Here is a 26418-nt window from a genome sequence, read left to right as displayed (position 1 = left end):
CTTCTTTGGTCAATTTTGGTTATTTATATTTTTGAAGAAAAGCATCCATTTTATTTAGATAGTGGAACTTATTCCCATAGAATTGTGCATAGTAATCATGTATCCTTATAAAATTGTAACTCAGATTTTCTGGAATTGGGATTTGGTGGTGTGACAAACTTGTGATGCTCACAAGTGACCAGAACTCCTATTCCTGAAGGATTTTGAGATCAAGGAACACGTATTTAAACTCCCGTTTATGCCTTGGTTCTAGTTCCTCTTTCCGAGTTGAATAACCATTTTTTTGGTGGTTTTAAGTTGGTGCTCTGAACCTTAATTTCAGTACTCTTAACAATGAATTGTCAAATTTTGATAAAATGTGCCATTTTTTAAATGTCTGCCAGAACACAATTTTATATGCCTTATTGGCTCCATTAAACTTTTTAAAAACTTTAAAAAAAAGGTGGTTGTGTTCCTGTTTTTATTCTTTGCATTATACATTTGTGTCTTTTTTATTGATTAACTGTGACATCATTTCAAGACAGCCTCTTGTAGATTTTTCTTAATGATTATGTTTCTTGGCTTAATAATTACTCTCTTACATTCGGTTTTTCTACTTAGGTTCATTTTCTTTTTTTTTTCTGTTGGACTTGCAATTTGAACCTTAATTTGAGTCATTTAATCTTTTAATCTTTAAACGTGTAAGTATTGCATTGCCTTTAGGCACCAAGATTTGTTATATAGTATCATTCTTTATTTTTAACTCTGGTGTTTTTTTATTCTTATTTTTATTTTTTCTTTGTTTTGTTGTTTTTTTTTTTTAAGTGTGTTTTCAATAAGTGTATGGTTAAATTTTTTATTTTTTGACCCATCAATGGCTTTATTTTATAATAAGGTGATTTATTTCTTTTTCTATTTTAAAATACAGTTATGTGTTGGTTAACAATGAAGATACTTTCTGAGAAATGTGTTAGATGATTTCTTTGTGGGAAGTAGAGTGAATAAGATGTTACTTTACTGAATACTGTGGGCAATTGTAACACATTTGTGTATTTAAGCATATATAACATGAAAAAAGTACAGTAAAAATATTGTATAAAAGATAAAAAATGGTACACTTCTATAGTGAAGCCCCATTATAATCTGCTATTGCATAATGTATGTGGTCTGTCATTGCTGAAATGTTGTTATGCAGGGTATGAGTATACTGTTATGATTAATTCTCATTCCTTTTGTGATTCTTTGTGTGTTTTTTATATGTTCTATTTTTTTTTTGCTGCTGGAACCATGTTTTTGTTTTTATAGTCTCCAATATTTTGGCTCATATATTTTATTTAAAATTCTAGTAGTTATTTGTAATGATAGCTTATTATGATAAATTACAATTATGTAATACCTTATTTGAGATGAAATGCTCAAAAATTGTTAGTTTTGTGCCCTGCTTTTTTTTTTTTTTTTTTTTTTTGGTTATGTATTTTCTAGGATTTGCATAATACGGTTTAAAAAAGATCATCCTGTAGGCAGTGGCAGAGGGGTGGTGACTGGGAGAGAGCATAGCTATGCCTCATAGATAATATCTCCAAAGGGCTAGAGATGAATATCTGTCTAATACTCTGTTTGGTTCTGGTTGTAATCTCTTGAGTCAGTAGACAGATGCTGGAAGAAGTTTGAAGCCGCTTTCTTGTATATTTTAAAGGAATTTTTAAAAATTGAGATACATTTATAATAAAATTTACCATTTTAAAGTACACAGTTGAGTAGTTTTTAGAATACTCATAAGGTTGTGCAACCATCCCTACAATCTAGTTCCAAAACATTTTCATTACTCCAAAAAGAAACCTCATTCCCATTTGTAGTCACTCCCATTACCTCTACCCCTCATTCCCTGGCAACCATGAATCATTCTACTTCCTGTGTATATGGATTTGCCTCCTCTTGACATTTCATGTAAATGGAATGATACAATATGTAGCATTTGGGTCTGGCCTCCAATACTCACTTTTATGTTAAATAGATTTTTTTTTTAGTGTACCATTTTAATTCCCTTGTTTCTTTTACTATATATTTTGAGTTACATATGATTACTTTAGGGACTACAATTAACAACTTAATTTATTAAGAACCTAGTTTGGATTAGTGCCAACTTAATAGTATATAAAAAAACTTTGCGGCCGGGCATGATGGCTCATGCCTGTAATCCCAGCACTTTGGGAGGCCAAGGTGGGCGGATCACAAGGTCAGGAGATCGAGACCATCCCAGCCAATGTGGTGAAACCCCATCTCTACTAAAAATACAAAAATTAGCTGGGCATGGTGGCACCTGCCTGTAGTCCTAGCTACTCGGGAGGCTGAGGCAGGATAATCACATGAACTAGGGAGTCAGAGGTTGCAGTGAGCCGAGATTGTGCAACTGTACTCTAGCCTGGCGACAGAGCAAGGCTCTGTCTCAAAACAACAACAAAAATCCCCGAAAAAAACTTTTGCTCACAGCTCCATCCTTTTGCCTTCTTTTGTGCTATTATCATACAAGGTATATCTTTGTATATGTAGTATACCTATCAACAAAGATTTATAATTTATATACTTTTTAGTCAGATAGGACAAAAATTACAAAAAATTATGCTTAAAAATTTATTTTTTATTTTTTTAAATAATTTTTTTTTTTTTGAAACTGTTGCTCTGTTGTCCCAGCTGGTCTCAAACTTCTTTTGACAGATTATGATGTGATCAGGTGTGAATCTCCTTGAGTTCATTTTAGTTGGAGTTGTTGAGCGTCTTATATGTGTAGAGTAGTAGTTTTCATCAAATTGGGAAGTTTTTGGCTGTTATTTCTTTAAATTTTTTTTTTTGCCCCTTTCTCTTTTCTCCTTATGGTATTTTTATTATGTATGTATGTTAGTATACTTGATGTTACAAGTTTCTGAGGCTGTGTTATGTGTTTCATTTTTTTGTTCCTTAGATTGTATAATCTCAATTGACCTATCTTCAGCTTCACTGATTTTTCTTATGCCTGCTCAAATTTGCTGTTGAGTCTCTCTGGTGAATTTTTTCTTCAGTTATTGTACCTTTTGACTCTAGAATTGCTGTTTGGTGAGACATTGTTTTCCTGCTTTTAGACATGCATTTTCATGTCAAAAGAAATGGTTTGCTTTAGGTCTTTGAACTTTTTAATTTTTTTAGAGATAAGGTCTTGCTCTGTTACCCAGGCTGGACTGCAGTGGTGTGATCATAGCTCACCGTAACCTTGAACTGGATTCAAGCAGTCCTCCCACCTCAGACTCTTGAGTAGCTGGGACTACAGGCATGTACCACCATACCTGGCTAATTTTTCTATTTTTATTTTGTAGAAATGGGGTCTTGCTGTGTTTCCCAGGCTGGTCTCAGATTCCTGGCCTCAAGAGATCCCTCCCACATCAGCCTCCTAAAGTGCTGGGATTACAAGTGTGAGCCACCATGCCCAGCCCCTTTGAACATATTTAAAATAACTGACTTAAATTCTTTTTCTACTGTGTGAAACATCTATACTTTCTTGGGGACAGTTGACATTGATTCTGTGTATAGACCATACTTTCATTTTCTTGCATGTCTTGTACTTTTTTTCTTGAAAATTTGACATTTTAAATAATGTGGCAACTCTGGAAATCAGATTCTCCTCCCTTCCAGGGTGGTTTGTTGTTGCTGATTTTTGTAATTAATTGTGTGTGTGTTAGTGATTTTTCTGAATTAATTCTGTGATGTCTATCCTTTATCGTGTGTGGTCACTGAAGTCTGTACTTGGATAGCTTAGTGGTCAGCTAATGATTGTGCTGGAACAAATAAATTGCACATTCTTTGCTGAGAACTTCTGTATGTTGAGACATTCCTTCAACATTCTAAGGCACTTGACAACTCTGCTTTAGCTTTCACTTCTAGCTTGTTTAAATACCTCAAGTTCAGGCAAAGGTGAGAGTTTAGGGCCTTCTCAGGTCTTTCTTGAGAATGTGCACAGCCCTGGTCATGCATACCAGCCCTGTGCCTGCTTATGGCCTTCTAGATTTCCAGAAATACATTGGAGCTTTTCAAAGCCATCACAGACATCTCATTCCCTAGCTCTTCTTTACAAGCCTTTTTGTTTTTTTGCCTCAGGCAGCCATGAAGTTAAAACACTTTCCTGGAAAATTGTTTTTGACAAACATTCACCCAAGGGAGGTTTTTTTGTACTTGGTGAGCTCAGAGGTTAAATACAGTCAACCTTGCAAGTGGGGTCTTCTGGGGAACTTCAGGAGAATAACAGTTCCTTGGGAATGAATCTCTGAAAGAACCGTAACTCCATTCTGTTTTTCTCTGTTGACTGCCAGGCTTTACCTAGGATCCCAACAAGCTATTATTTTTATGTTTGTTTGTTTGTTTATTTATTTATTTATTTATTTTATTTTTTTGAGATGGAGTCTCGCTCTGTTGCCAGGCTGGAGTGCAGTGGTGCTATCTCGGCTCACTGCAACCTCCACCTCCTAGGTTCAAACGATTCTCCTGCCTCAGCCTCCCAAGTAGCTAGGACTACAGGTGCACGCCACCACACCCAGCTAATTTTTGTATTTTTAGTAGAGATAGGGTCTCACCATGTTGGCCAGGATGGTCTTGATTTCTTGACCTCGTGATCTGCCCGCCTCGGCCTCCCAAACTGCTGGGGTCGTGAGCTACTGTGCCTGGCCACACGCTCTTATTTTTAAAGGCTACAGTATTGCTGGGGATGGGACTGAAGTACTGTTATTCAGCTGTTTATTCTTTTTATTCTTGAATAAGTGTTACCCAGATTTCTGCAAGCCTTTGATTTAGTTCTCAGTGTTCTGTAACATTTGATTCTGGCAAATAATTTATCTAGTTTTTTGTTGCTTTTTTTTTTTTTTTTTTTTTCTTTTGAGACAGAGTCTGGCTGTCGCCCAGGCTGGAGTGCAGTGGCGCGATCTCGGCTCACTGCAAGCTCCGCCTCCCGGGTTCACGCCATTCTCCTGCCTCAGCCTCCCGAGTAGCTGGGGCTACAGGCGCCCGCCACCACGCCCGGCTAATTTTTTTTTTTGTATTTTTAGTAGAGACGGGGTTTCACCATGTTCGCCAGGATGGTCTCGATCTCCTGACCTGCGCCTGCCTCGGCCTCCCAAAGTGCTGAGATTACACGAGTGAGCCACTGCACCTGGCCTTTTGTTGCTTTTATTGAGAAATTTTTGAAAGTCCTTGTTCTACCATTCTTTGTTGTGTTACACTCCTTCAGTTTTTAAAAATATACATCATAATATTTAAGTTACATCATACAGTTTTTAATAAAGTAGAATGAGAATGGCATGAGTTGAAGGCTGGATATATTTTTCTTACCTAGTTCCATCCTGACTTATAAATGCCTTATTCCCTGACTTTTAGATTCTGGAGAATTGAGGCTCAGGAACCACCCTGTCTGGGTTCAGATCTTAGCTCTGCTACTTTTTAACTTTGTGACCTTGAGCAAGTTACTTAACTTTTCTGTGTTTCAGTTTCTTCATTTGTAAAATGGGAATAATGATAGTACCTCCCAATAGAGCTGTGAGGATTTAAAAAGTCAGTCTGTGCAATGTACTTAGACCAATGCTTGACACATAGTAAGCACTCAATAAAGGTTAGCCATTTTTCAGAAGTTATGATGTTGAAAATTTTAAGATAATTTGAATTTGCTAGTTTACGTTTGACTATTTTTTAGACATTAAGGATTTGTTAACTTCCTAATGAATATAGATTAGAAAAGTAATATTAAAGAATATAATAAATATGTTAATATTTCTGTAGTTTGTGTCTAAGAAAATATATTTTTCTTATGTGCAGTGTTTAGCAGTAGCATTAAAAAATGAATGGAAATCCCAGATAAAGTATAACAAAGTTATTGTCTATTATTTATAATGTAATATTATCTGTTTATCATTTTTATTAGGTTAATAATAATGAAATGGTTGCATTACAACGAGATCCTAATAACCCTTATGATAAGAATGCAATTAAAGTAAACAATGTGAATGGAAATCAGGTTGGCCATTTAAAGAAAGATCTTGCAGGTGCTTTGGCCTATATCATGGACAACAAATTGGCACAAGTTGAAGGGTAATGTACTTTCAGAATTTAGTTTTAATAATTGTGAATTATAGTCGTCTTTGAACTAATTAGGCCTTCTTGTTAGAGCCTATAAAGGTTTGCTAACAATTTCTATCACTGTACTCTTGGTATGTGTTAAATAAAGTTTTAATTCTCCTTCTACATACTTCTACTACCCCAGCCATCAAACAATTGTCCTCTCATTTTCCTTTGGAATTATTACCATGGAGAAAATAGACCTTGGTTCAAATATTAGGAAGTACATTCCATTTCTGCAAACCTTTTGGTAACTAGGTTTAGGAATTTGGAAGTGTTTGTTTGTTTATTTTGAGATAGAGTCTCACTCTGTCACCTAGGCTGTAGTGCAGTTGTGTGATCTCGGCTCACTGCAACCTCTGCCTCCCGGGTTCAAGCGACTCTCCCTGCCCTAGCCTCCAGAGTAGCTACAGGTGCCCGCCACCATGCCCAGCTGATTTTTGTATTTTTTAGTAGCAACAGGGATTTGCCATGTTGGCCAGGCTGGTCTCGAACTCTTGACCTCAGGTGATCTGCCCCCCTCAGCCTCCCAAAATGCTGGGATTACAGGCGTGAGCCACTGCGCCTGGCCTGGAAGTGTTTGTTTATATCAGAGGTTATAAACTGGTGTTCTGTGATATGATGTAGGTGAATTTCATTTTGCCCTACAGTGTTTTAGACATTTTTTCGTTTAGTACTAATATTGAAATACCTTGCTAGTCTGCATTTTATACATATTAATTTATTTCCTTAAATACAAAAACCTTATTTTTCTCTCAACAAGTGGAAAATCTGGCAATGCAGGATGAGTTGTCACTTCCATATGACAACAGTTGACTGGAACTCTCCCTTTAGCTAGGGCATATGCTCTCCCAGTTTTATCACCTATTTCTTTCTTTTTTCTTTTTTTAAACTCTTTCTAGTCTTTCAGTTACCTTTTCTCTTTTAGGCATTTGTACTTGTGATCTCAATTTAAGTATCCAGAATATTTAGGATCTTGATATTCTAATTCTAATTTTTAGGATATTCATATCATAATCCTAGGTGAGTTTAGAAGATAAAATAAATGCTCAGTAATGTCTCACTTTGTTTTCTCCTTTTTCAGTTTATCAGGTTTTTCAGTTATTGAGAATAACTTAGTGAATCACAAGTTCTTGCATTCCCCATTTTCCAAGCAGAATGAGTTACTACCCTCAGTGGTTCCATTAGCCGAAGCTCTACCCTTTCATTTAACTTACTTTACTTATATTACAATCTTGTTTACAGGCCATCCTTGCGTTTTTAAAAGTGCTTTATTCCATTTTCTCAATTTTTTCTGACACTCTGTTTCTAAAAATCACCCTTTTCTTCTGATTGTGATTCTATTCCTTGTCCTTTTTTTCTTTCAAGTCTGCCCAACTGGTTCCTTGTTACTTTACTTCCACGTAAAATGTAAATGATGCACTTAAAATATTGAACTACTTCTTAGTGGGGATAAAAAGTAATGCTTCTAATTTCCCTTTCTTTTTCTCCCAAATATAATAGGGTTGTTCCTTTTGGTGCAAACAATGCTTTTACCATGCCTCTGCATATGACTTTTTGGGGAAAAGAGGAAAATAGAAAAGCGGTTTCAGATCAGTTGAAGAAACATGGATTTAAATTGGGTCCTGCACCAAAAAGTAAGTTTAGGGTTTGACTTAATATTATTCTGATATTATAAGATGCAGGGATTATGAAACATTTATTCTCTCTTGGAGTTTGTTGGCTAATTTGTGCTCAAGGCTCCAAGGTACAAGTTTTTTTCAGGAGTCTTTTTGAGAAAGTCTCTGATTTTTCCTTTTGCCTCTATTCAAATAGATTCACACATAAAAATATACACGGTCAGAATAGTGAGGGGATATTAAACAAAAAAATTAAAGAAAAAGTATATATACAAGGAATTCTCATATATACCCTCCCCTAATTTTCCCTAATGGTAACATCGGAAACCCCTGACTTTAAACATTCTTTTTGATAAATTTTAGACAAAGAGAATCTTCTAATAGTGAACGAAAAGGAGTGCTTGGCAAGAGTTTGTGCAAATAATGTGGAATTACTTGTGTTTTTTGAGTGATTTAGTATTTAGCTTTTTAAAAACCTCTAAAATACAAGGCTTTTAATGCAGTTTATTATGCACATTTTATTTATTTATTTGTGTATATATTTTGAGACAGAGTCTTGCTCTGTCACCTGGGCTGGAGTACAGTGGCCACGATCAATGGCTCGGTGCAACCTTGACCTCCTGTGCTCCAGCAATCCCTCCACCTGAGCCTCCCAAGTAGCTGGGTCTACAGGTGCACACCATCATGCTCTGCTAATTTTTGTATTTTTTTTACAGACAGAATTTCACCGTGTTGCCCAGGCTAGTCTCGAACTTCTGGGCTCAAGCAAACCACCTGCCTTGGCCTCCCAAAGTGCTGGGGTTACAGGCGTGAGCCACAGCACCCAGGCCTGTTATGAACATTTTAAAAGCTACTTAATAAAAGATAAAAACCTATTTTATTTGATGGCTTTATTCTTTTTATTTTGTAAATTATAGCTTTAGGATTCAATTTGGAAAGTGGTTGGGGCTCTGGAAGAGCTGGACCAAGCTATAGTATGCCAGTGCATGCTGCAGTACAGATGACAACCGAACAGGTGTGCTTCTCTTTTATTTTGTAATCTAAAAGTGAATATCAAATGTTGCGGGTTGTATTTAAAAGAACAGGATGAATATGTACGTGTGGGTATTATATCATCTTCAAATATATTTATAATGAAACATGTTATAGAATAGTATATACATATATATGTTAACATTTTATGTAAAAAGTTCTGATAAGAAATAAATCCATACGTGAACATTTGTACCTAACATGCAAAACACACACGTTACTGTTTATGCATAGCATGTTTTTGTATTTGAAATGTTTTAAATGTTCATGTAGTAATTTTAAGAAAAAAATTAAAGTTGAGACTTACTCCTTTCAGTAATTTTGCAAATGCAATGTGAAAGAATTAACTCCCAATTCTTCACATTATCTTTGTCTAATTTATAATTTAGGATGACATTATGCTGAATTTCTTTGAAAAAAAGTATATAAAATAAACTAATGCTGATCAATTTAAAAATAACATTAAACTTTTTTTGATGTTTGTATCTACCAGTGTTAGTCCTTTTATCTACTAATTGTAGTTACCATATTTCCCCTGCTTATTGTTAGAAGGACTTGAGCATGTTTCTGGTAGATAAACCCCAGGTTACTTCTGATTTTTTAAAAGTCCTGGCCTGATTTCTTCTGAGTTGCTGCTGTATTTATGTGTTAATTTTCAAAAATATCTGTATCACATATATGTTGATATAAAATTGGACTAACCTAGTTTAAATAGTCAATTAAATTAGCATAATAATAAAAGTATCCTATAGTGCATGGCAGGTTCCTTATTGCAATAATAATAAATGGAATATCATTGACCTAGTAGGACTGACAAAATATTTTGAATACAACTGATAGCATCACAGAATTTTAATGGTAGAAGGAACCTTAGAGACAATCTAAATTTAGTTCATCCCTTTCATTTTATAGGAATAAGACATGGGGCCATAAAGGTCAAGTCTTGCCAAAACTTGTATGTAAGCTTATTTGTGATAAAACTGTGACTGAAACTCAGGACTTAAAACTCTTCTATATTCTTTTACCTCCTAAAAACTAAAGCACCTGTTCGTTATCTCTTCAGTGAGTCGTGTAATCCTAGGGTTGATTTATGTGCCTTTTTGACGTTTGACTATTTTGTGTTTTTTAAATTTAATTTAATTTCAGTTTTTTAATTTTTTGGGACTGGGTCTTACTTACTTGCCCAGACTGGAGTGCAGTGGCATAATCATGGCTCACTGTAGCCTCTACCTGCTGGGCTCAAGTGATCCTCCCATCTCAGCATCCCTAGGAGCCAGAACTACAGGCATGTACCACCATGCCTGGCTAATTTTGTAAAAATTTTTTTGTAGAGATGAGATCTCTCACTGTGTTGTCCAGGCTAGTCTCAAACTCCTGATCCTCCCACCTTGGTCTCCTAAAGTGCTGGGATTATTGGCATGAGCCACCACTCCTGGCCCATTTGACAGTAATGTCAGTTAATTAACTAAATGATTTCAAATCTGACTTACATGCAAGTATTATTTTAATTAGTTTGTTTTACATTATTTCTTGTTGCTGTTTGTTGTAGCTTAAAACAGAATTTGACAAATTGTTTGAAGATTTGAAAGAAGATGATAAAACCCATGAAATGGAACCAGCTGAGGTATTGAACCAGTATTTTTTATTTAAGACTACTCAGAATGTTTAAACGTACTTATAATCTACTCTTTGTTTAATCGCAGGATCTGCATGTGAAAAAAGGAATGACTTACTGTATTTGCCTTTATGACTTTTTTTTTATAGGCTATTGAAACACCACTGCTTCCACATCAAAAACAAGCTCTAGCTTGGATGGTGTCACGGGAAAACAGCAAAGAACTTCCACCATTCTGGGAACAGCGAAATGACTTATACTATAACACAATAACAAATTTTTCTGAGAAGGACCGACCAGAAAATGTCCATGGAGGAATTTTAGCTGATGATATGGGTTTGGTAATTATTTTTTTTTTTAGTTAATAAAATCTAATTTTGTGATGATGATTTTCTAGAAAGTAATTTTGAAGTAAAAAGAGATAGGAATATGTTGGTACCAGTTTGGGACTAGATTTTTACTATCTACTTGTAGAACACAGTGTTTCCTATAGTTTTTACTTAAAATAGTGGTAAAGTTTTGGTTTGGTTAAAGTACAATTAAAATAATTAGGTAATAATAATGGTATAAAGATGTTTTCCTCAGTTTTCTTTTTTTTTTTTTTTTTTTTAAGGTGGAGTCTTGCTCTGTCACCCAGGCTGGAGTGCAGTGACGCGATCTTGGCTCACTGCAGCCTCTGCCTCCCAGGTTCAAGCATTTCTCCTGTCTCAGCCTCCCAAATAGCTGGGATTACAGGCATGTGCCACCATGCCCAGCTAATTTTTATATTTTTAGTAGAGACAGGGTTTCACCACGTTGGTCAGGCTGATTTTGAACTCCTGACTTCAAGTGATCCACCCGCCTTGGCCTCCCAAAGTGCTGGGATTACAGATGTAGGCCACCCTGTCTGGCCATGTTTCTCAATTTTCTTTGCTCTTTGAAATTCAGGGTGACCTGTCTTTCATAGGTTTTCTTTTAAAAAGTAAAGACAAAACAATGTTATGTGAAGTTGTATTCCAGCACAAATATCGTGGTATGCAGAGTAATATTTATGGGTCCTTACACTAGCAGTTTTTATATTTTTCGGTCTCAGTAACCCCTTCTACTTATAAAAATTAATGATCTCAAAGAACTTTTGTTTTTGGGTGCTGTTATCAGTATTTATAGTATTAGCCAGTGGTAACTAAAGATAACAGTACAAACTCATTACTTGTTAACATAAATAGCATATTTTTAAATGAAAGGTATGCCGAAACACTTAACAATTTTGTTGAGACACCTGGCGTTGTTTTACATTTTTGCACATCTCTGTGTTTGGCCGAATAGATGGCAGCTGAATTCTCACCTGCTTCTTCATTCAGTCTGCTCTGTTAGGTTGTTTTGGTTGAAGTATATGAAGAAAGTTTGTCCTTACGACGGTATGTAGTTGTAAAGGAAGGAATATTTTAATAGCTTTTTAGGTAATTGCAGATTTCTTTGATAGACTACATCAAAATTTAGTAAGTATTAGTTTATTAAAGGTTAATTGTTGTAATACAGAATGCTAAATCATATCAGTGAGCTTTTTATACCCTGTTCCATTAAAATCTATTTGCGTATCTTGCCCATTGAATGGATATTTTACCCATGTATGATTTTTATAACACCAAGCATTGCTCTTTTAGAAAATGTTGGTTCATTGAGTTGGGCAGACCTGCCAAATGTTGATGTATTTCGTATGCAATATCCAAAACTTATATTCATTAGTGTTACCACTGATGTTATTAGAAAATCATTTACATTTTGGGAAGGCACTATGTTCATAGTGTCACAACTTTTCCAACATTCTAATTTTCTATTGAAAACTCACATTTTATCATTTACAAATAATCTCAGTTATTTCCTTTGTAGATGACAGTCTCACTTTGTTCATTTTTAAGAAAATATCTTTTAGATAGTCGTGATTGATAGTTGTCATTCAAGTAAAAATGGTGTTGCATGAAAAAAGTGATTAGTTGAGCTTAAAACTCCCATCTTGAGTGATTTTTCTCTAGCTAACCCTCATAGTTTGATACGCAACAGAAGTAGTTCATATGTAATTACCATTTCACTACACAGAATGATTTGTACTTAAGTAATGAGATTTAATAAAATTAATGTGTACTGCTTCATCAAGAACATTCTTCTTCTTCTTCTTCTTTTTTTTGTTGAGGTGGAGTTTCACTCTTGTTGCCCAGGCCGGAGTGCAGTGGTTCAATCTTGGCTCACTGCACCCTGCGCCTCCCAGGTTCAAGTGATTCTCCTGCCTCAGCCTCCCAAGTAGCTGAGATTACAGGCATGTGCCACCACACCTGGCTAATTTTTTGTATCTAGTAGAGACGGAGTTTCACCATGTTGGTCAGGCTGGCCTTGAACTCCTGACCTCAGGTGATCCACCCGCCTCAGCCTCCCAAAGTGCTGGGATTATAGGCCTTAGCCACTGCGCCCAGCCAAGAACTTTCTTAAGGAAAACTTTTTTTAAAAACTATGTGGCAGTTAAGAATGTGATGACTAGTACTAATATACCCCTTACTACCAGCTGCTTTGTTTTATGCTGAGGCACTTTTTTCACCATTGCTTTTGGGCTTTTTGTGGGATTAGTGCAGATGTTGACAGAGTAAGGTCTGTCTTAGTAGTATTATGAAAACAGTTTTGACTTCACATTTTCGTGAAGGGCTCCTGGGAAACCCTCCCCATCCCCAGTGGCCTGTGGACCACACTTTTGAAACTGCTATTATTTACACTGCTTTAAAATTGCCAGAGATTTACTTCTGTATTGCTAACTATGAATTAAGCTGCAGTAAACATTGAAAAATTACATGCTTCCACTTAAGAAAAATACATAAGAAATATGTCTTTTATGCTTTATGGAGAAGTTACGACTTTTAAGCTTGGTATTATCTTTAAGTCAAATTTTAATAAAATGATTATATGCATACTGGAATTACTAATCACTTTAGCTCCGAACTTCATGGCAAATGAATAGTTATAAATAGTTGCATGATAAAAATCAATAGTTCAAGGTTAAATGTAGAATTATAGAATAGCAGTCATTCAATAAAATGACATTTCTCAGAGATACTTTGTAGTATTTTATAGTGTAAATAATTTAATAATTCCCTAATGCAGTGGAGGAAAGCATTTTCTAACTCATTTTTCATTGACATGTATAATATACAGTACACTTTTGTGGCCTTGAATGATATTTGATATTCGATTACTTGATTTTAAAATGGGAATGTTTTTCTGGTGAACTGGGTTTCAGAATCTGACCATTTTTCTTTTTAAAACATTTTTAAGGGTAAAACTCTTACAGCCATTGCAGTAATCCTCACCAACTTCCATGATGGCAGACCTCTTCCTATTGAAAGAATTAAAAAGAATCTACTGAAGAAGGTAAAGTAGTAGTAAGTGCACTTTATGTGAAACCTCCAGTTTATTGTGAAATCTTTATATTTCATCATTAAAAGAAACTATCAAGAAATTGTGTTTTCAGAAATGTGGTGAATGGTCTCTCTGTCTCTCATGTGTGGCTGATAAGAATGAAAGTTCGTGCCACCTTCTTTTTATGTTTTCAGACAAGGTGTGGCTCTGTTGCCCAGGCTGGAGTGCAGTGTTGCAATCTCGGCTCACTATAACCTCTGCCTCCTGGTCTCAAGTCATGGGATTTCGCCATGTTGTCCAGGCTGATCTCAAACTCATGAGTTCAAGCGATCTATCTGCCTCAGCCTCCCAAAGTGCTGGGGTTATAGGTGTGAGCCACCAGCAGGTGTCACATGCTTGAGAGCGATTGATAATTTGTATCAAGAGACTTAAAATTGTTTATAATCTTTGAACAATTTTGCCAGTCAGTAATGCCATTTCTAAGAAACTGTCTGAAAGGAGTTACCAGAAATTCATTTTTTCTAAAGAAAGTACAAGTTTTTTTTTTTCCTCAACATTGTTTTAAAGGCTGGGCATGGTGACTGGCGCCTGTAGTTCCACCTACCTGGGAGGCTGAAGCAGGAGTATTGCTGGAGCCCAGGAGTTTGAGCCTATGGTCAGCTATGATTGCACAATTGCACTCCAGCCTCAGTGACATTGTGAGACCCTGTCTCTAAAACAAATAAAAATAAGATAAAAGTGGACAATTTGAAACATCTTTTGACAAGGGAACAGTTAAACGATATACCCATAAAACTTACATTAATAAAACAATGCAACCATTAAGTATTTTTTATGAATAATCACTTTCATGATTCTTTTTAGTTAAAATATGACAGGTACAAATCTTTGTGTGAAGTTTGGTTCCTCACTTTGTAAATAATATATTCATGTGTGTTTTAAGTCTGTTCACATACACTATCTGTACCAAAATGTTAATAATAACTTACATCCTAGTGATGAGAATAAGGGTGACTTTTCTTGAAACTGTGTGTGTGTGTGTATGTGTGTATATATATATGTATATAATATAAACATTATATTTGGTCTCTAAGAATTAAAAATTAGTTTAGTGGGAAAAATAAATGTTATTAGAGAGGAACAGTTACTTCTTTTCTTACCTGAAAATTCAAATAACTTAAATAGAAGGAAATAGCAAAAAGATGTATGCAATATACTTCTTTTCTGAACTCTTCTGAATTGCCATTCTTCCCTGTTTTTAGTTTTCAGTGAAGGCAGTACATCAGTTTCCTGTCAGTGCTATTGAGATTTTATTTTATTAATGTCTGCACTTAGTTATATTTCCTACTTTCTACTTTTATTGAGAGTTAAACCTGTTGAAGTCTCAGATTCAGTTCCTCACCCTGAGCAACCTAATGTTTTATGTCTTGTTCTTCCTACATTTGGTTATTGAAACTGAAGTTTTAGGTTACCAGATTTGATAGAAGCACGTAAGACTGCTTACGGCTTTAGTCTTAATTATTAATTGAGAAATTATCAATTAACAATAAGGATTTCTCTTATTTTTCCCCAAGATCAGTTACATATTTGAGGTGTGTTTTATAGTAGGAAGGTTTTAGGATATTTGGGTTGCTACATTAATTGAAATGGCAACTGAAGATGTGATTTCCAGCCAGGGATTTACTAAAAAAAAAAAAAGTCACTCTTTCAAGTGTGTTTAGATATTCCAAACATAAGTATACTGAAATACTGATTTAAATTCCTCTAGATTCTAACATACTATTATTTCATCCAGCTTGGACCTGATAAAAAGTTTATCTTTGAACTTTATAGAGAAAAAGTTTGCTGAGCAAAATATTTTGATATAAAGAATAATCCAAAGCTGGGCACAGTGACTCATGCCTGTAATCCCAGCACTTTGGAAGGCCGAGGCGGGCAGATCACCTGAGGTTAGGACTTCGAGACCAGTATGACCAACATGGTGAAACCCTGTCTCTACTGAAAATACAAAATTATCTGGGTGTGATGGCGCATGCCTGTAATCATAGTTCCTCGGGAGGCTGAGGCAGGAGAATCACTTGAACCTGGGAGGTGGAGGTTGCAATGAGCCAAGATTGTGCCGTTGCACTCCAGCCTGGGCAGCAAGAATGAATTTCTATCTCAGAAAAAAAGAAAAAAGGAAGAAGATGAATGCAAAGGACATCCTTTATGTTTGAATAAATGTTTCGTTTTTTTTTCCCCCATACTGTTTAATATAAATGGTTATAGTAATTATTGAAGACTGGATAGGACGTTTGATGAAAAACATGTTTACTATCTCTTTCTCGGAGCTAATGCTTAGACGTTAACTATCTAAAGTAACTCTTCTAGTTATGTATCTCTATTGGATTTTTAATTTATTTTATTTTTTGAGACGGAGTGCAGTGGCGCCATATGAACATGGAACATTGATTTGAAAAGTTTGAAGTCTGAGAATTCTTAATTATAAAGTAAATCCCAGTTCTTGAATTTTTCATTAATGTGTCATTTATAATTAAGATTTGCTTTTGGTATTCCTTTTGAAAAGGTAAAGACCAAGTAGTTTTTTTTTTTTTTTTGAGATACCCATGAAAAAATTTTAAATCAATTTGTATATTTTCCTCTTCACTTATTCACCCTCCCCTTCAGTTGCTTCAGAATTGGGTAGCAATTTAAGTCGTTTTTATTATGCAAAGTAAAGCAATATAAAACAGGATGCATTTAAAGTTATTTAAAACTGATAGCAGTACTGTTTAAGAAATATGCCTATTTACCCAGGAATGTAATGTTAACGATGACGCTATGAAACTTGGAGGAAACAGTACCAGTGAAAAGGCAGATGGACTAAGCAAAGGTAAATTTTAATTTTGAAATGACCCAATATTTGATCTGGTAAACTTTAATTTGAATATGACCCAATATTTGATTTGTGTTTTTTCAGCCTAATATTGTAATTCTAGTTTTGTACTGTACAAAAATTTAGGATCTCTTTTTTAAAAGGTCTTTCCTGAGTACTGGTAGGAAAGGTTTCATCAAGGAGATGATTGAATTGGGTAGTATACCATTTAGAGAACTGGGGAAGAGCATTTTGGGTTGTGAAAAAAAATCTCATGAAAGGATACTTTAAAAAGAATATGTTTTATTTTGGGACCTCAGTGAATTTTATTGTATTTAAAATGTAATACGCATGGATGACAGCAGATAATGCTGAAAAGCTAGCTTTAGAGCCAAATTCTGAAGTCATAGGAGAAATGGAAAGAGATCTGTGGATTTTACAGTTAAATGACCTTCATAAAGTTAATTTCTAAAGATAGATTAGAACAGAACAAAAATATTTTAAGAGTAGTAGGTGAAAAATTGTAAATAACAGTTGTGTGCTATTAAGTTTGGAATAGGAAAGAAATAGGTGGCTGAGTTAGGGTAAGATGAGGTTTTTTTTTTTTGTTTTTGATTTTGTTCTGTGGTTTTAAGAAAGGAATCCATGAGATTTTGGATTTAGTAGAAAGACTAGTAGGTTGTGGGAGGAAATAGAATCAGGAGAATAGGTAGATGAGTTAGCAGTAGAAGGAAAGAAGTAAGGTTGAGGGAAAGTATAGATAAATGAGTGCATTAAAAGATAGGAAAATTGAGATTTTTATGGAAGATACCATCTCATTTTCTTTGTAAAGTGAAATAGGTCATCTTGGAATAAAAGGAGTTAGAATCTAGGCAAAGGGGTCAATATAGTATGGATCATTCTGGTATGGATCATGCTGATGAATGGGTAGGGGAGCTGAACAGTGTTTAGTAAGAAGAGTTACCAAGTGACACAAGGTGACAGCTGAGATTTGAACATGTAAATTTATAACAGCACCTATTTGTGGTTCCAGTAGCTCTTAGCTGCCTTGGTACAGCAAAACATTCAGCTAGTGTGGGGATTGGCTGGATGAGTACAAAGAAAAGACTGGGTCATAAAAATTTGAAGGTACTTTTTAATTAGAAATGAGGAAATACTAGATTAGGAAAAAAGTAGAGAAAATAGAGTAATGAAAGGAATGAAGATGTTAAGAAAACTGAAAATCAGTAATTAGAAAACCAAGGTTTTAAGAGGGATAATACTAGTTTCTAAGACACCTTACTAATACTTTATATTTGCATTTTTCTTTGAAATAGAAGCATCTAGATGTAGTGAACAACCCAGTATTTCAGATGTCAAGGAGAAGAGTAAGTGTCGCATGTCAGAATTGTCTAGCTCCCGCCCCAAAAGGTAAACTATTATGGTTTGATTATGTCATATGTTTATTTAGACCCTGTTTTCTTATGTGTAAGAGAGATAGAGGCTGGGCACAATGGCTCACACCTGTAATCCCAGCACTTTGGGAGGCTAAGGCAGGCAGATCACAAGGTCAGGAAATCAAGACCATCCTGGCTAACGTGGTGAAACCCCGTCTCTACTAAAAATAGAAAAAAATTAGCCAGGCCTGGTGGTGGGTCCCTATAGTCCCAACTATTCAGGAGGCTTAGGCAGGAGAATGGCATGAACCCGGGAGGCAGAGCTTGCAGTGAGCCAAGATTGCGCCACTGCACTCCAGCCTGGGTGACAGAGCGAGACTCCGTCTCAAAAAAAAAGAAAAAGAGAGAGATAAAGATGACCATGACCATTATATTTGTTAAGTAGTTCTTTCAAATACATTCTTTTATTTGAAACTGCCAAGATCACGATGACTTAGGCAGATAGGGTATTCTCATTTTACAGATGAAGAAAAATGATACCTATAAAAGAAATGGTAAATTTTAATAATCATTCATCTTTCTACTACTTTTTTCTACTTTATCAAGGAACTGAGATCTAGATCTTGGGATTTTTGCTTTTTTTGAGATTTTAGAAGTTTTCTTTGTGGATTTAAGGGGATGAAAACTGAGGAATATTTTTTTACATAGCTTGACAAAAGCATTCTTGATTGTTTCAGTTCTTCACATGTAGTGGAAATAAGACATGATAAAGTTATTTATGAACAGTATTTTATTAACATAGACTAGAGGGAGAATTTAAAAAAAGATGTAATTCCCCTCTGATCTTGTCTTGAATCTGTTAACTTTACAAACTTCATTTATCCTCTGAGGTAGGTCTAAAAACTGGGCTTTTGTTGTGTTATATTGTCTACCATCAGTATCTACACAAGTCATCGCAAATCTGTCTCTGCTAGCTATTTCATCAACAAAGGTTTTGAAACTGTGGCTGTGTAAATTGTTCTGTCATTAATAGCCGTCTGAACTAAGCACAAAGCCAGCACTCATCAGTGTTATCTAAATCTAATTCCTTCAGATTTAGATAAATGACAAATGTTACAACTTTGAACTTACCATAAACCTGGGTAACACAACACTGTTAATTGGACCGGATCAGATTAAAGGACATAGAAATAATAATGGTGAGGACATGAGAAAAACTAACAACAACTGACACATGTGTTATAGCTAATACAGATATGCTTATTGTGTAACAGACTTTTGCATGTAGTAACATTAGGGGCTTTTTGCATGTAGTAACATTTTATTCTATGAGGATTATATTTTTATTTCTATCTTATGAGGAAACAGACATTGAAGAATATTAGGTGATTTACTTAAAATCACATAACAAATTACTGGTGGAATGAGGATTTGAAGCTAGGCAGTCTGACTTCAGAATTTTTTGCTCTTAGGCACTTAATCACTGTTAAACTTTCTACACAAAATGTATGAAATTTTCTATTGTGAAAGAATTATATTTTTGCCTTTTGGCTGCTTATTTCATTGTATTAGAAGTATTTTCTTTGAGAGCCAGTTATTTTTCTTTTCTTTTCTTTTCTTTTTTTTTTTTTTGAGACGGAGTTTCGCTCTTGTCACCCAGGCTGTAGTGCAATGGAACGATCTCGGCTCACTGCAACCTCTGCCTCCCGGGTTCAAGCAATTCTCCTGCCTCAGCCTCCTGAGCAGCTAGAACTACGGGCATGCATCACCACACCTGGCTAGTTTTTGTATTTTTAGTAGAAACGGGGTTTCACCATGTTAGCCAGGCTGGTCTCAAACTCTTGACCTCAGGTGATTCGCCCACCTCTGCCTCCCAAAGTGCTGGGATTACAGACATGAGCCACTGTGCCTGGCCAAGAGCCAATTCTTTTTTGTTGTAGTTTTACATGCTTTAGTTGAACTACCAAATATTGAACCTTGTATTGAAATTATTAATTTTTTAGAATGACTTAATTTCTCTATTTTATTTTATTTTATTTTACTTTTTTGAGACGGAGTCTCGCTCTGTTGGCCCGGCTGGCGTGCAGCGGCGCAATCTCCACTTACTGTAAGCTCTGCCTCCCGGGTTCACGCCATTCTCCTGCTTCAGCCTCATGAGTAGCTGGGACTACAGGCACCTGCCACCATTCTCGGCTATCAATTTTATTTTAATAATAGTGAAATTTGCTGGGTGTGGTGGCACGCACCTGTAGTCCTAGGTACTCCCGAGGCTAAGGCGGGATGATCACTTGAGCTCGGGAGTATGAGGTTGCAGTGACTTCTGACTGTGTCACTGTACTCCATCCTGGGCAAAAGAGTGAGACCCTGTCTCCAAAAACAGTAACAGTAGTACTCCATTTTGTATAGTAAATGCATCTGTCTGGTTATGAAAGCAGAATGTTTTTAGCAGATTTGATTTTCATTTGTCAAAATCTTTAAAAAATTTTTTAGAAAATAAACAAGTAGTACAAAAGTTTTTTATTGCATTAAACATGTTCGTGTATCTTATTTTGATTTGAGTTGGTCCAAAAATTTCTTTGTGTATACTTAATTTTAGAAGAAAAACTGCTGTCCAGTACATAGAAAGCAGTGATTCAGAGGAAATTGAAACAAGTGAATTACCACAGAAAATGAAAGGTAACATGTAATAGATTTGATTTGATAATGTGTCCTATATTCTAATGTCCTATTTTGCACATTTTTATGTTTATTTTTGTTTTATTTTTAGGCAAACTGAAAAATGTACAGTCCGAAACTAAAGGCAGGGCAAAAGGTATGTGTATACTATATACCCATAATCTAGACTTCAAGATTATTAAAGTACAACTCCATTGATTTGTATCTCGCTAGGTTGGAATGTTTTAGTAATAGCTCTTAAACTTGGCTGATGTTTACATTTGAACTCTTCGTGGAGCTTACCATGGGTGTTAAATTAATTTTGTAAAGGAGGAAAAATGAATGAATAGTTGCAAATTAAAATCTACAGTATAATAATATTTAAACTATCCTTAGAACAATTTTCTACTACCTATAAAATGACTTCAGTAAAACCTATGTGTGTAGTATGAATAGTAATTACAAAATTAGGTTGAGAATGTCTTCCTGGCAATACTGTTATTGTTAGTTTACATTATTATACAGATGTGAAAATAATATTTTTTCTTTTTCTTTAAAATATGCTCTATTTTCCTGTAATTCAGATCGTACTATATTTCTCATTCGTTGAGAAATTGTATTGCAATTTGGGAAATAACTGATCATCTTGACTGATCTGTAAATTTGGCAGCCTTATCATTAGGAATCAAACTATTTGTTTCCTTGAAAAATTCTTCTTCCACCTGAGAACTGAATCACTTTGCATATAACTGCTTATACTTTTTTTTTTTTTTTTTTTTTTTTTTGAGGCAGAGTCTCGCTCTGTCGCCCAGGCTGGAGTACAGTGACCCAATCTCGGCTCACTGGGAGCTCGGCCTCCTGGGTTGACGCCATTCTCCTGCCTCAGCCTTCCGAGTAGTTGGTCCTACAGGCGCCCACCACTATGCCCGGCTAATTTTTTGTATTTTTATTAGAGACGGGGTTTCACCATATTAGCCAGGATCTCGTGATCCACCTGTCTCAGCCTCCCAAAGTGCTGGAATTACAGGCATGAGCCACTGCGCCCGGCCAACTGCTCCTACTTTCATTTCTTCTCCTCAAGTCTTACCATGAATGACTATATCGTTTCTCTCAGTTGAAAAGATATGCTTAATGTCAGAGGTAGTAATTTTGGTTACCAAATATTTAGCTTAATAATATAAGCTCTTAAAATAAGAGTGTGAAAAAGGTATTCTATTTCTTACCCTTAGAAAGTAACTGTACTCTCTAGCACAGGAGATAATTTGAAAAAATTTTAAGATTCTTTGTTGTTTTATCAGCAGGATCTTCTAAGGTTATAGAAGATGTGGCATTTGCATGTGCATTAACTTCATCTGTTCCTACAACAAGAAAGAAAATGTTGAAAAAGGGTCAGTAAATATCCTGGTTTTCTAGTTTTTTGTTTTCTGTTTTTGAATGAAAAAATTTAACATTTTAAGTTATAAAGCCATATTACAAGAAATTTAGAAAATAGAGATTATTTTTTAAAGTATATATCCCATTAAAAAAACAAAACTACATCATAATTTGTTTCCCTTTTGGTGCATTTTCCTATTGTATTTGTTTTAGTTAGGGCCAAAATGTGATGGGGGGCCCTTACTCCTGAATAGCAGAAATATTTCTTCTAGTGAAGGCACAAAGCAATTTGTGGCTGCTTTAAAGCTTAATTTAATTTGGATTAATTTAAGTTAAAAGTTTAACTTTTGGTATTAGAATTTGCTTTTCATTTTAAAATGTTAGTGATCTTTGTTATGATTTTATATTTTGTAATTCATAGGAAAACAACACTGCTTAAGAGACTAAATATTTGAGATGGGAAGGTATTTAACTAAGGTTGAGGAGATTTGGTACAAATTATATCTCTGTCCCTTGGTCTCCATTTATTTTACATGTTGGGGATATAGCACACTATCTGTTTTCATAGACCATATAATCTAATGATGAGAGAAACATACAATAAGCAAGTCAACATAATTTTAAATAATGAGAAGTAATGTGAAGAAAATAAAGGAGGATAACGAAGTAAAGATTGACTTGAAGGGGCTTGTTTAAGAAGGTGATATTTGAGCTAACAGACTCATGAGAAAGAGCTGACTTTTGGTCCAAGAATCAGATCATTAGAAATAGAAAATATAGGCATGCTGGGTGGAATTTTAGAAATTTAAAGAAATGTGGAAATTTCAATTGAGATAGAATTAAATTACACATTGGAAACCGCTTTCAGTTGCATATGCATAGCTGTGATACAAGAGAGAAAATTTTAAAAGTCACAGCTGTATGTCATTTTGGTTTTAACCAAACTAAGCATACCTTTGAAAGAGAAGCAGATAGAAACAAAATTCTATGAATGGAAACAGAAGCCATAATCGTAATTGTCCTTGTGGTAGATAGTGATCTCTTTAGTAAGGCACAAAAGGTCGTAAGGAAAAGATTGATTAAATGCCACTACATTTTAAATTTCCATGCATCAAAAGGTACCATAAACAAAAGTAAAAAATGATAAAACTGAAGAAGATAATGTGTATTAAGTGTAACTCACAAAGGATTCAATTCTAGACTATGTAAGAATTTCCCAAACAATAGGAAAAAGACCACCCAATAGGAGAATAGTCAAAGGATATACCTGTGGAGTCCATAGAAAGAAAACCCAAATAACCAGCTAACATTGGAAAAGATACACTGATTAAGAATTATTGTGGAGATGCAAATTAAAGGAATAGTAGGGGCAGGCATGGTGGCTCATGCCTGAAATTGCAGCGCTTTGGGAGGCCGAGGCCCATGAGTTCAAGACCAGGGTGGGCAACATGGCAAAATTCCATTTATAAAAAAAAATACACAAAATTAGCCAGACATGGTAGCATACGCCTGTAGTCCCAGCTACTCGAGCCTGGGTGGTCGAGGCTGCGGTGAGCCGTAATAGCGCCACTGCATTCTAGCCTGGGTGACAGAGCAAGACCGTGTCTCAAAAACATAAAGGAATAGGGGGATGCTCTTACCCATCGCATTTTCAGACATTAAAAAATCTTACAATGCAAAGTATTGACAAAGTTGCGCAGCAACAGGAATCCATGCATTGTTGATGGGAGTGCCAATTACCAAGGAGAGCAACTGGACAAAAATATAATGAAGCTGAATGTAGACCACCTGTAACTCTGTAGATATAAATAAGGAGACATGAAAAAATGGTTTTCATTGCAGCATTATTTTAATGAAATAAGAAATAATGTACATATTGTCCAGTAGGGGAATGGGAAATAAATTGTAATCTGCTGATGCAGTATAATGCTATGCATTGGTTAAAATGAATACACTAGAGCTACAAATACTAATAAGTATAAATCCCAAACACAGTTGTTATTTATCTGCAGTTTCATGTGCTACAGTTTCAGTTCTAAAATATTATATACAATAAGATATTTTGAGAGACAGAGACCACATTCGCATAAGTTTTCTTACAGTACAGTCATCCTGCAGTATATGTCGGGTTGGTTCCAGGACCCCCTGTGTCTACCAAAATGTGTGCATACTGAAGTCCCACAGTCTTCCCTGCAGGACAGCAGGTATATATCAAAAGTTAGCCTTCCATATACATGAGTTTTGCAATCAGCAAATACTGTTGTGGTTGGTGTTTTAGTTTTTTTTTTTTTTGAGATGGAGTCTCACTCTGTTGCCCAGGCTGGAGTACAGTGGCGCGATCTTGGCTCACGGCAGCCTCCACCTCCTGGGTTCAAGCAATTCTCCTGCCTCAGCCTCCCAAGTAGCTGGGACTACAGGTGCCTACCACCATGCCCAGCTAATTTTGTGTATTTTTAGTAGAGATGGGTTTCACCATGTTAGCCAGGATGGTCTTGATCTCTTGACCTCATGATCTACCCGCCTCTGCCTCCCAAAGTGCTGGAATTACAGGCGTGAGCCACAGCACCCAGCCCATATTGTATTTTTAATCCACATTTGGTTAACAAAAATTTGCATGTAAGTGCATCACATAGTTCAAACTTACATTGTTTAAGGGTCAACTGTATATTGTTATAATTGTTCTATTTTATTCTTTGTTATTGTTACTAATCTCTTACTGCACGTACTTTATAAATTAAACTTTATCGTAGGTATATATAGGGAAAAAACATTATATATAGGGTTTGATACTATTTATGGTTTTTAGCATCTATTGAGGGTCTTGGAACGTACCCCCTGTGGATAAGGAGGGACTACTGTAGACAGCACTGAGAGAAAAAAGCAAGTTGTGAATGATACATAGATATAGTATTATACTTTGCTCACCTTCCATTTTAATTTTGAAATTAGCGTGGAAATACAATTTTTTGAAAACTCAGAAATTTGCATTTTAAATTTACTGAAAGATACTCCATTGGTAAGGGATACCAGCTCTGGAATTTTATTTCAAGAATTTGTAAAAACACTTTATTATTACTATTTTTAAACATGCTCCACAGAAAAGTATTAAGAATTTTTGTTGTAAATATATTAGTTCCTATTACTGCATGACAAATTATCCTAAAACTTAACCATTTAAAATCAGACATTTATTATCTCACACATTTTGACAGGGCTAAGAATCGGAATGGCATAGCTGGATGGTTTAATGGCTTATGGTCCCTCACAAGGTTGCAGTCAAACTCTTCTTCAGGGGCTGCCGTCATCTGAACATTCGACTTAGGGAGGATCCATTTCCAAGTTCACTCACATAGTTGTCAGCAGACCTCATTACTTGCTGGCTAACTGTAGTCTTCGGATCCTCACTACGTGCATCCTTCCATAAGCTGCCTGAGTGGCCTCACAGTGTGGCAGCTGGCTCCACCAGAGTAAAAGATTGGAGGGAGAGAATGAGTATGAGAGTGAGCTCACACACCCAATACGGAAGCTTCTTCTTTTATAACCTATTTCAGCAGTGACATACTATCTTCTCTGCTATATTCTGTTGGTCACACAGATCAGTCCTGGTGGCGTGTGGGAGGAGATTACATAGGATTGTGAATATCAGGAAGTAGAGATCATTGGGGGCCATCTTGGCTGGCTACCAAATTAAATATAACAAATTCAGAAAACTGCATAACACAAATGTTCGTCTTAATGAATGACTATGTCAGAAAATATTAGAGACTTTCTCCTTGTGACCTACTCTATCACCGTCCTTTGGTTCTTCTCATAATCACTATGTGGATTTTTAGTTTTTTTGAGTGACGAGGTAAAATTTATTCCCTGTTGAAAGTCTATCTGCTTCATTTTAATTGTTCCTAATTTATCTTTTCATGGAGGCACATTATTACCGTCTCCTTATTGACATATATATTTCAGAAAAACAGCTAAAGGTTCTATCAATGGTTCTTTTTTTTTAGGAGCTTGTGCAGTGGAGGGGTCAAAGAAAACTGATGTTGAGGAGAGACCAAGAACAACACTGATCATCTGTCCGCTTTCTGTGTTAAGCAACTGGATTGTAAGTCTTTAAGCCCTTTAAAAATGTAGCATAATTTGTATTTTATCTATAAGGTAAAAAGTATTCTGTTAAAGACTCATTAATTGGGGAAAATATACTTGGTCATCAGTTCGTATCTAAGTTCAAATACTCGTCAGGTGAATTGGATTATGTTTGCTGAATTGAAGAAATTTTTCTTTATAGAAGGTAAAGGAACATAATCAATTGCTAACTTAAGATTTTGTTTGTATTTCTGCCTTTGCTATTTTTGTCCCCCAAAGTGGGAAAGATGTATAGTTTGACTCCTCTACATTTACAGATTGACT

General features: G+C 35.5%; 1 protein-coding gene across 7 annotated transcripts in view; it reads left to right on the top strand.

Moving 5' to 3' along the window:
* Window positions 1–26418, top strand: part of HLTF (helicase like transcription factor) — a 55414-nt gene that overhangs the window by 4143 nt on the left and 24853 nt on the right. For 4 of the 7 annotated variants that reach the window (XM_005546060.4, XM_005546059.4, XM_005546057.4 and 1 more), the window contains exons 3-14: window positions 5915–6081; window positions 7612–7745; window positions 8645–8742; window positions 10309–10383; window positions 10524–10715; window positions 13672–13767; window positions 16552–16627; window positions 17926–18019; window positions 20582–20661; window positions 20753–20797; window positions 21939–22028; window positions 26016–26113. In XM_005546060.4, coding sequence (XP_005546117.2) covers window positions 5915–6081; window positions 7612–7745; window positions 8645–8742; window positions 10309–10383; window positions 10524–10715; window positions 13672–13767; window positions 16552–16627; window positions 17926–18019; window positions 20582–20661; window positions 20753–20797; window positions 21939–22028; window positions 26016–26113 — 1245 coding nt within the window. The remainder of the gene's footprint in view (window positions 1–5914; window positions 6082–7611; window positions 7746–8644; window positions 8743–10308; window positions 10384–10523; window positions 10716–13671; window positions 13768–16551; window positions 16628–17925; window positions 18020–20581; window positions 20662–20752; window positions 20798–21938; window positions 22029–26015; window positions 26114–26418) is intronic. The other 3 variants (XM_074031258.1, XM_005546061.4, XM_005546058.4) reach the window with 1 other exon arrangement.

This window comes from Macaca fascicularis, chromosome 2 (assembly GCF_037993035.2).
Source record: "Macaca fascicularis isolate 582-1 chromosome 2, T2T-MFA8v1.1".
Lineage (NCBI taxonomy): Eukaryota > Metazoa > Chordata > Mammalia > Primates > Cercopithecidae > Macaca > Macaca fascicularis.
The sequence above is the reverse complement of the archived record's forward strand: the minus strand, read 5'-3'. Positions and strand labels throughout refer to the sequence as shown.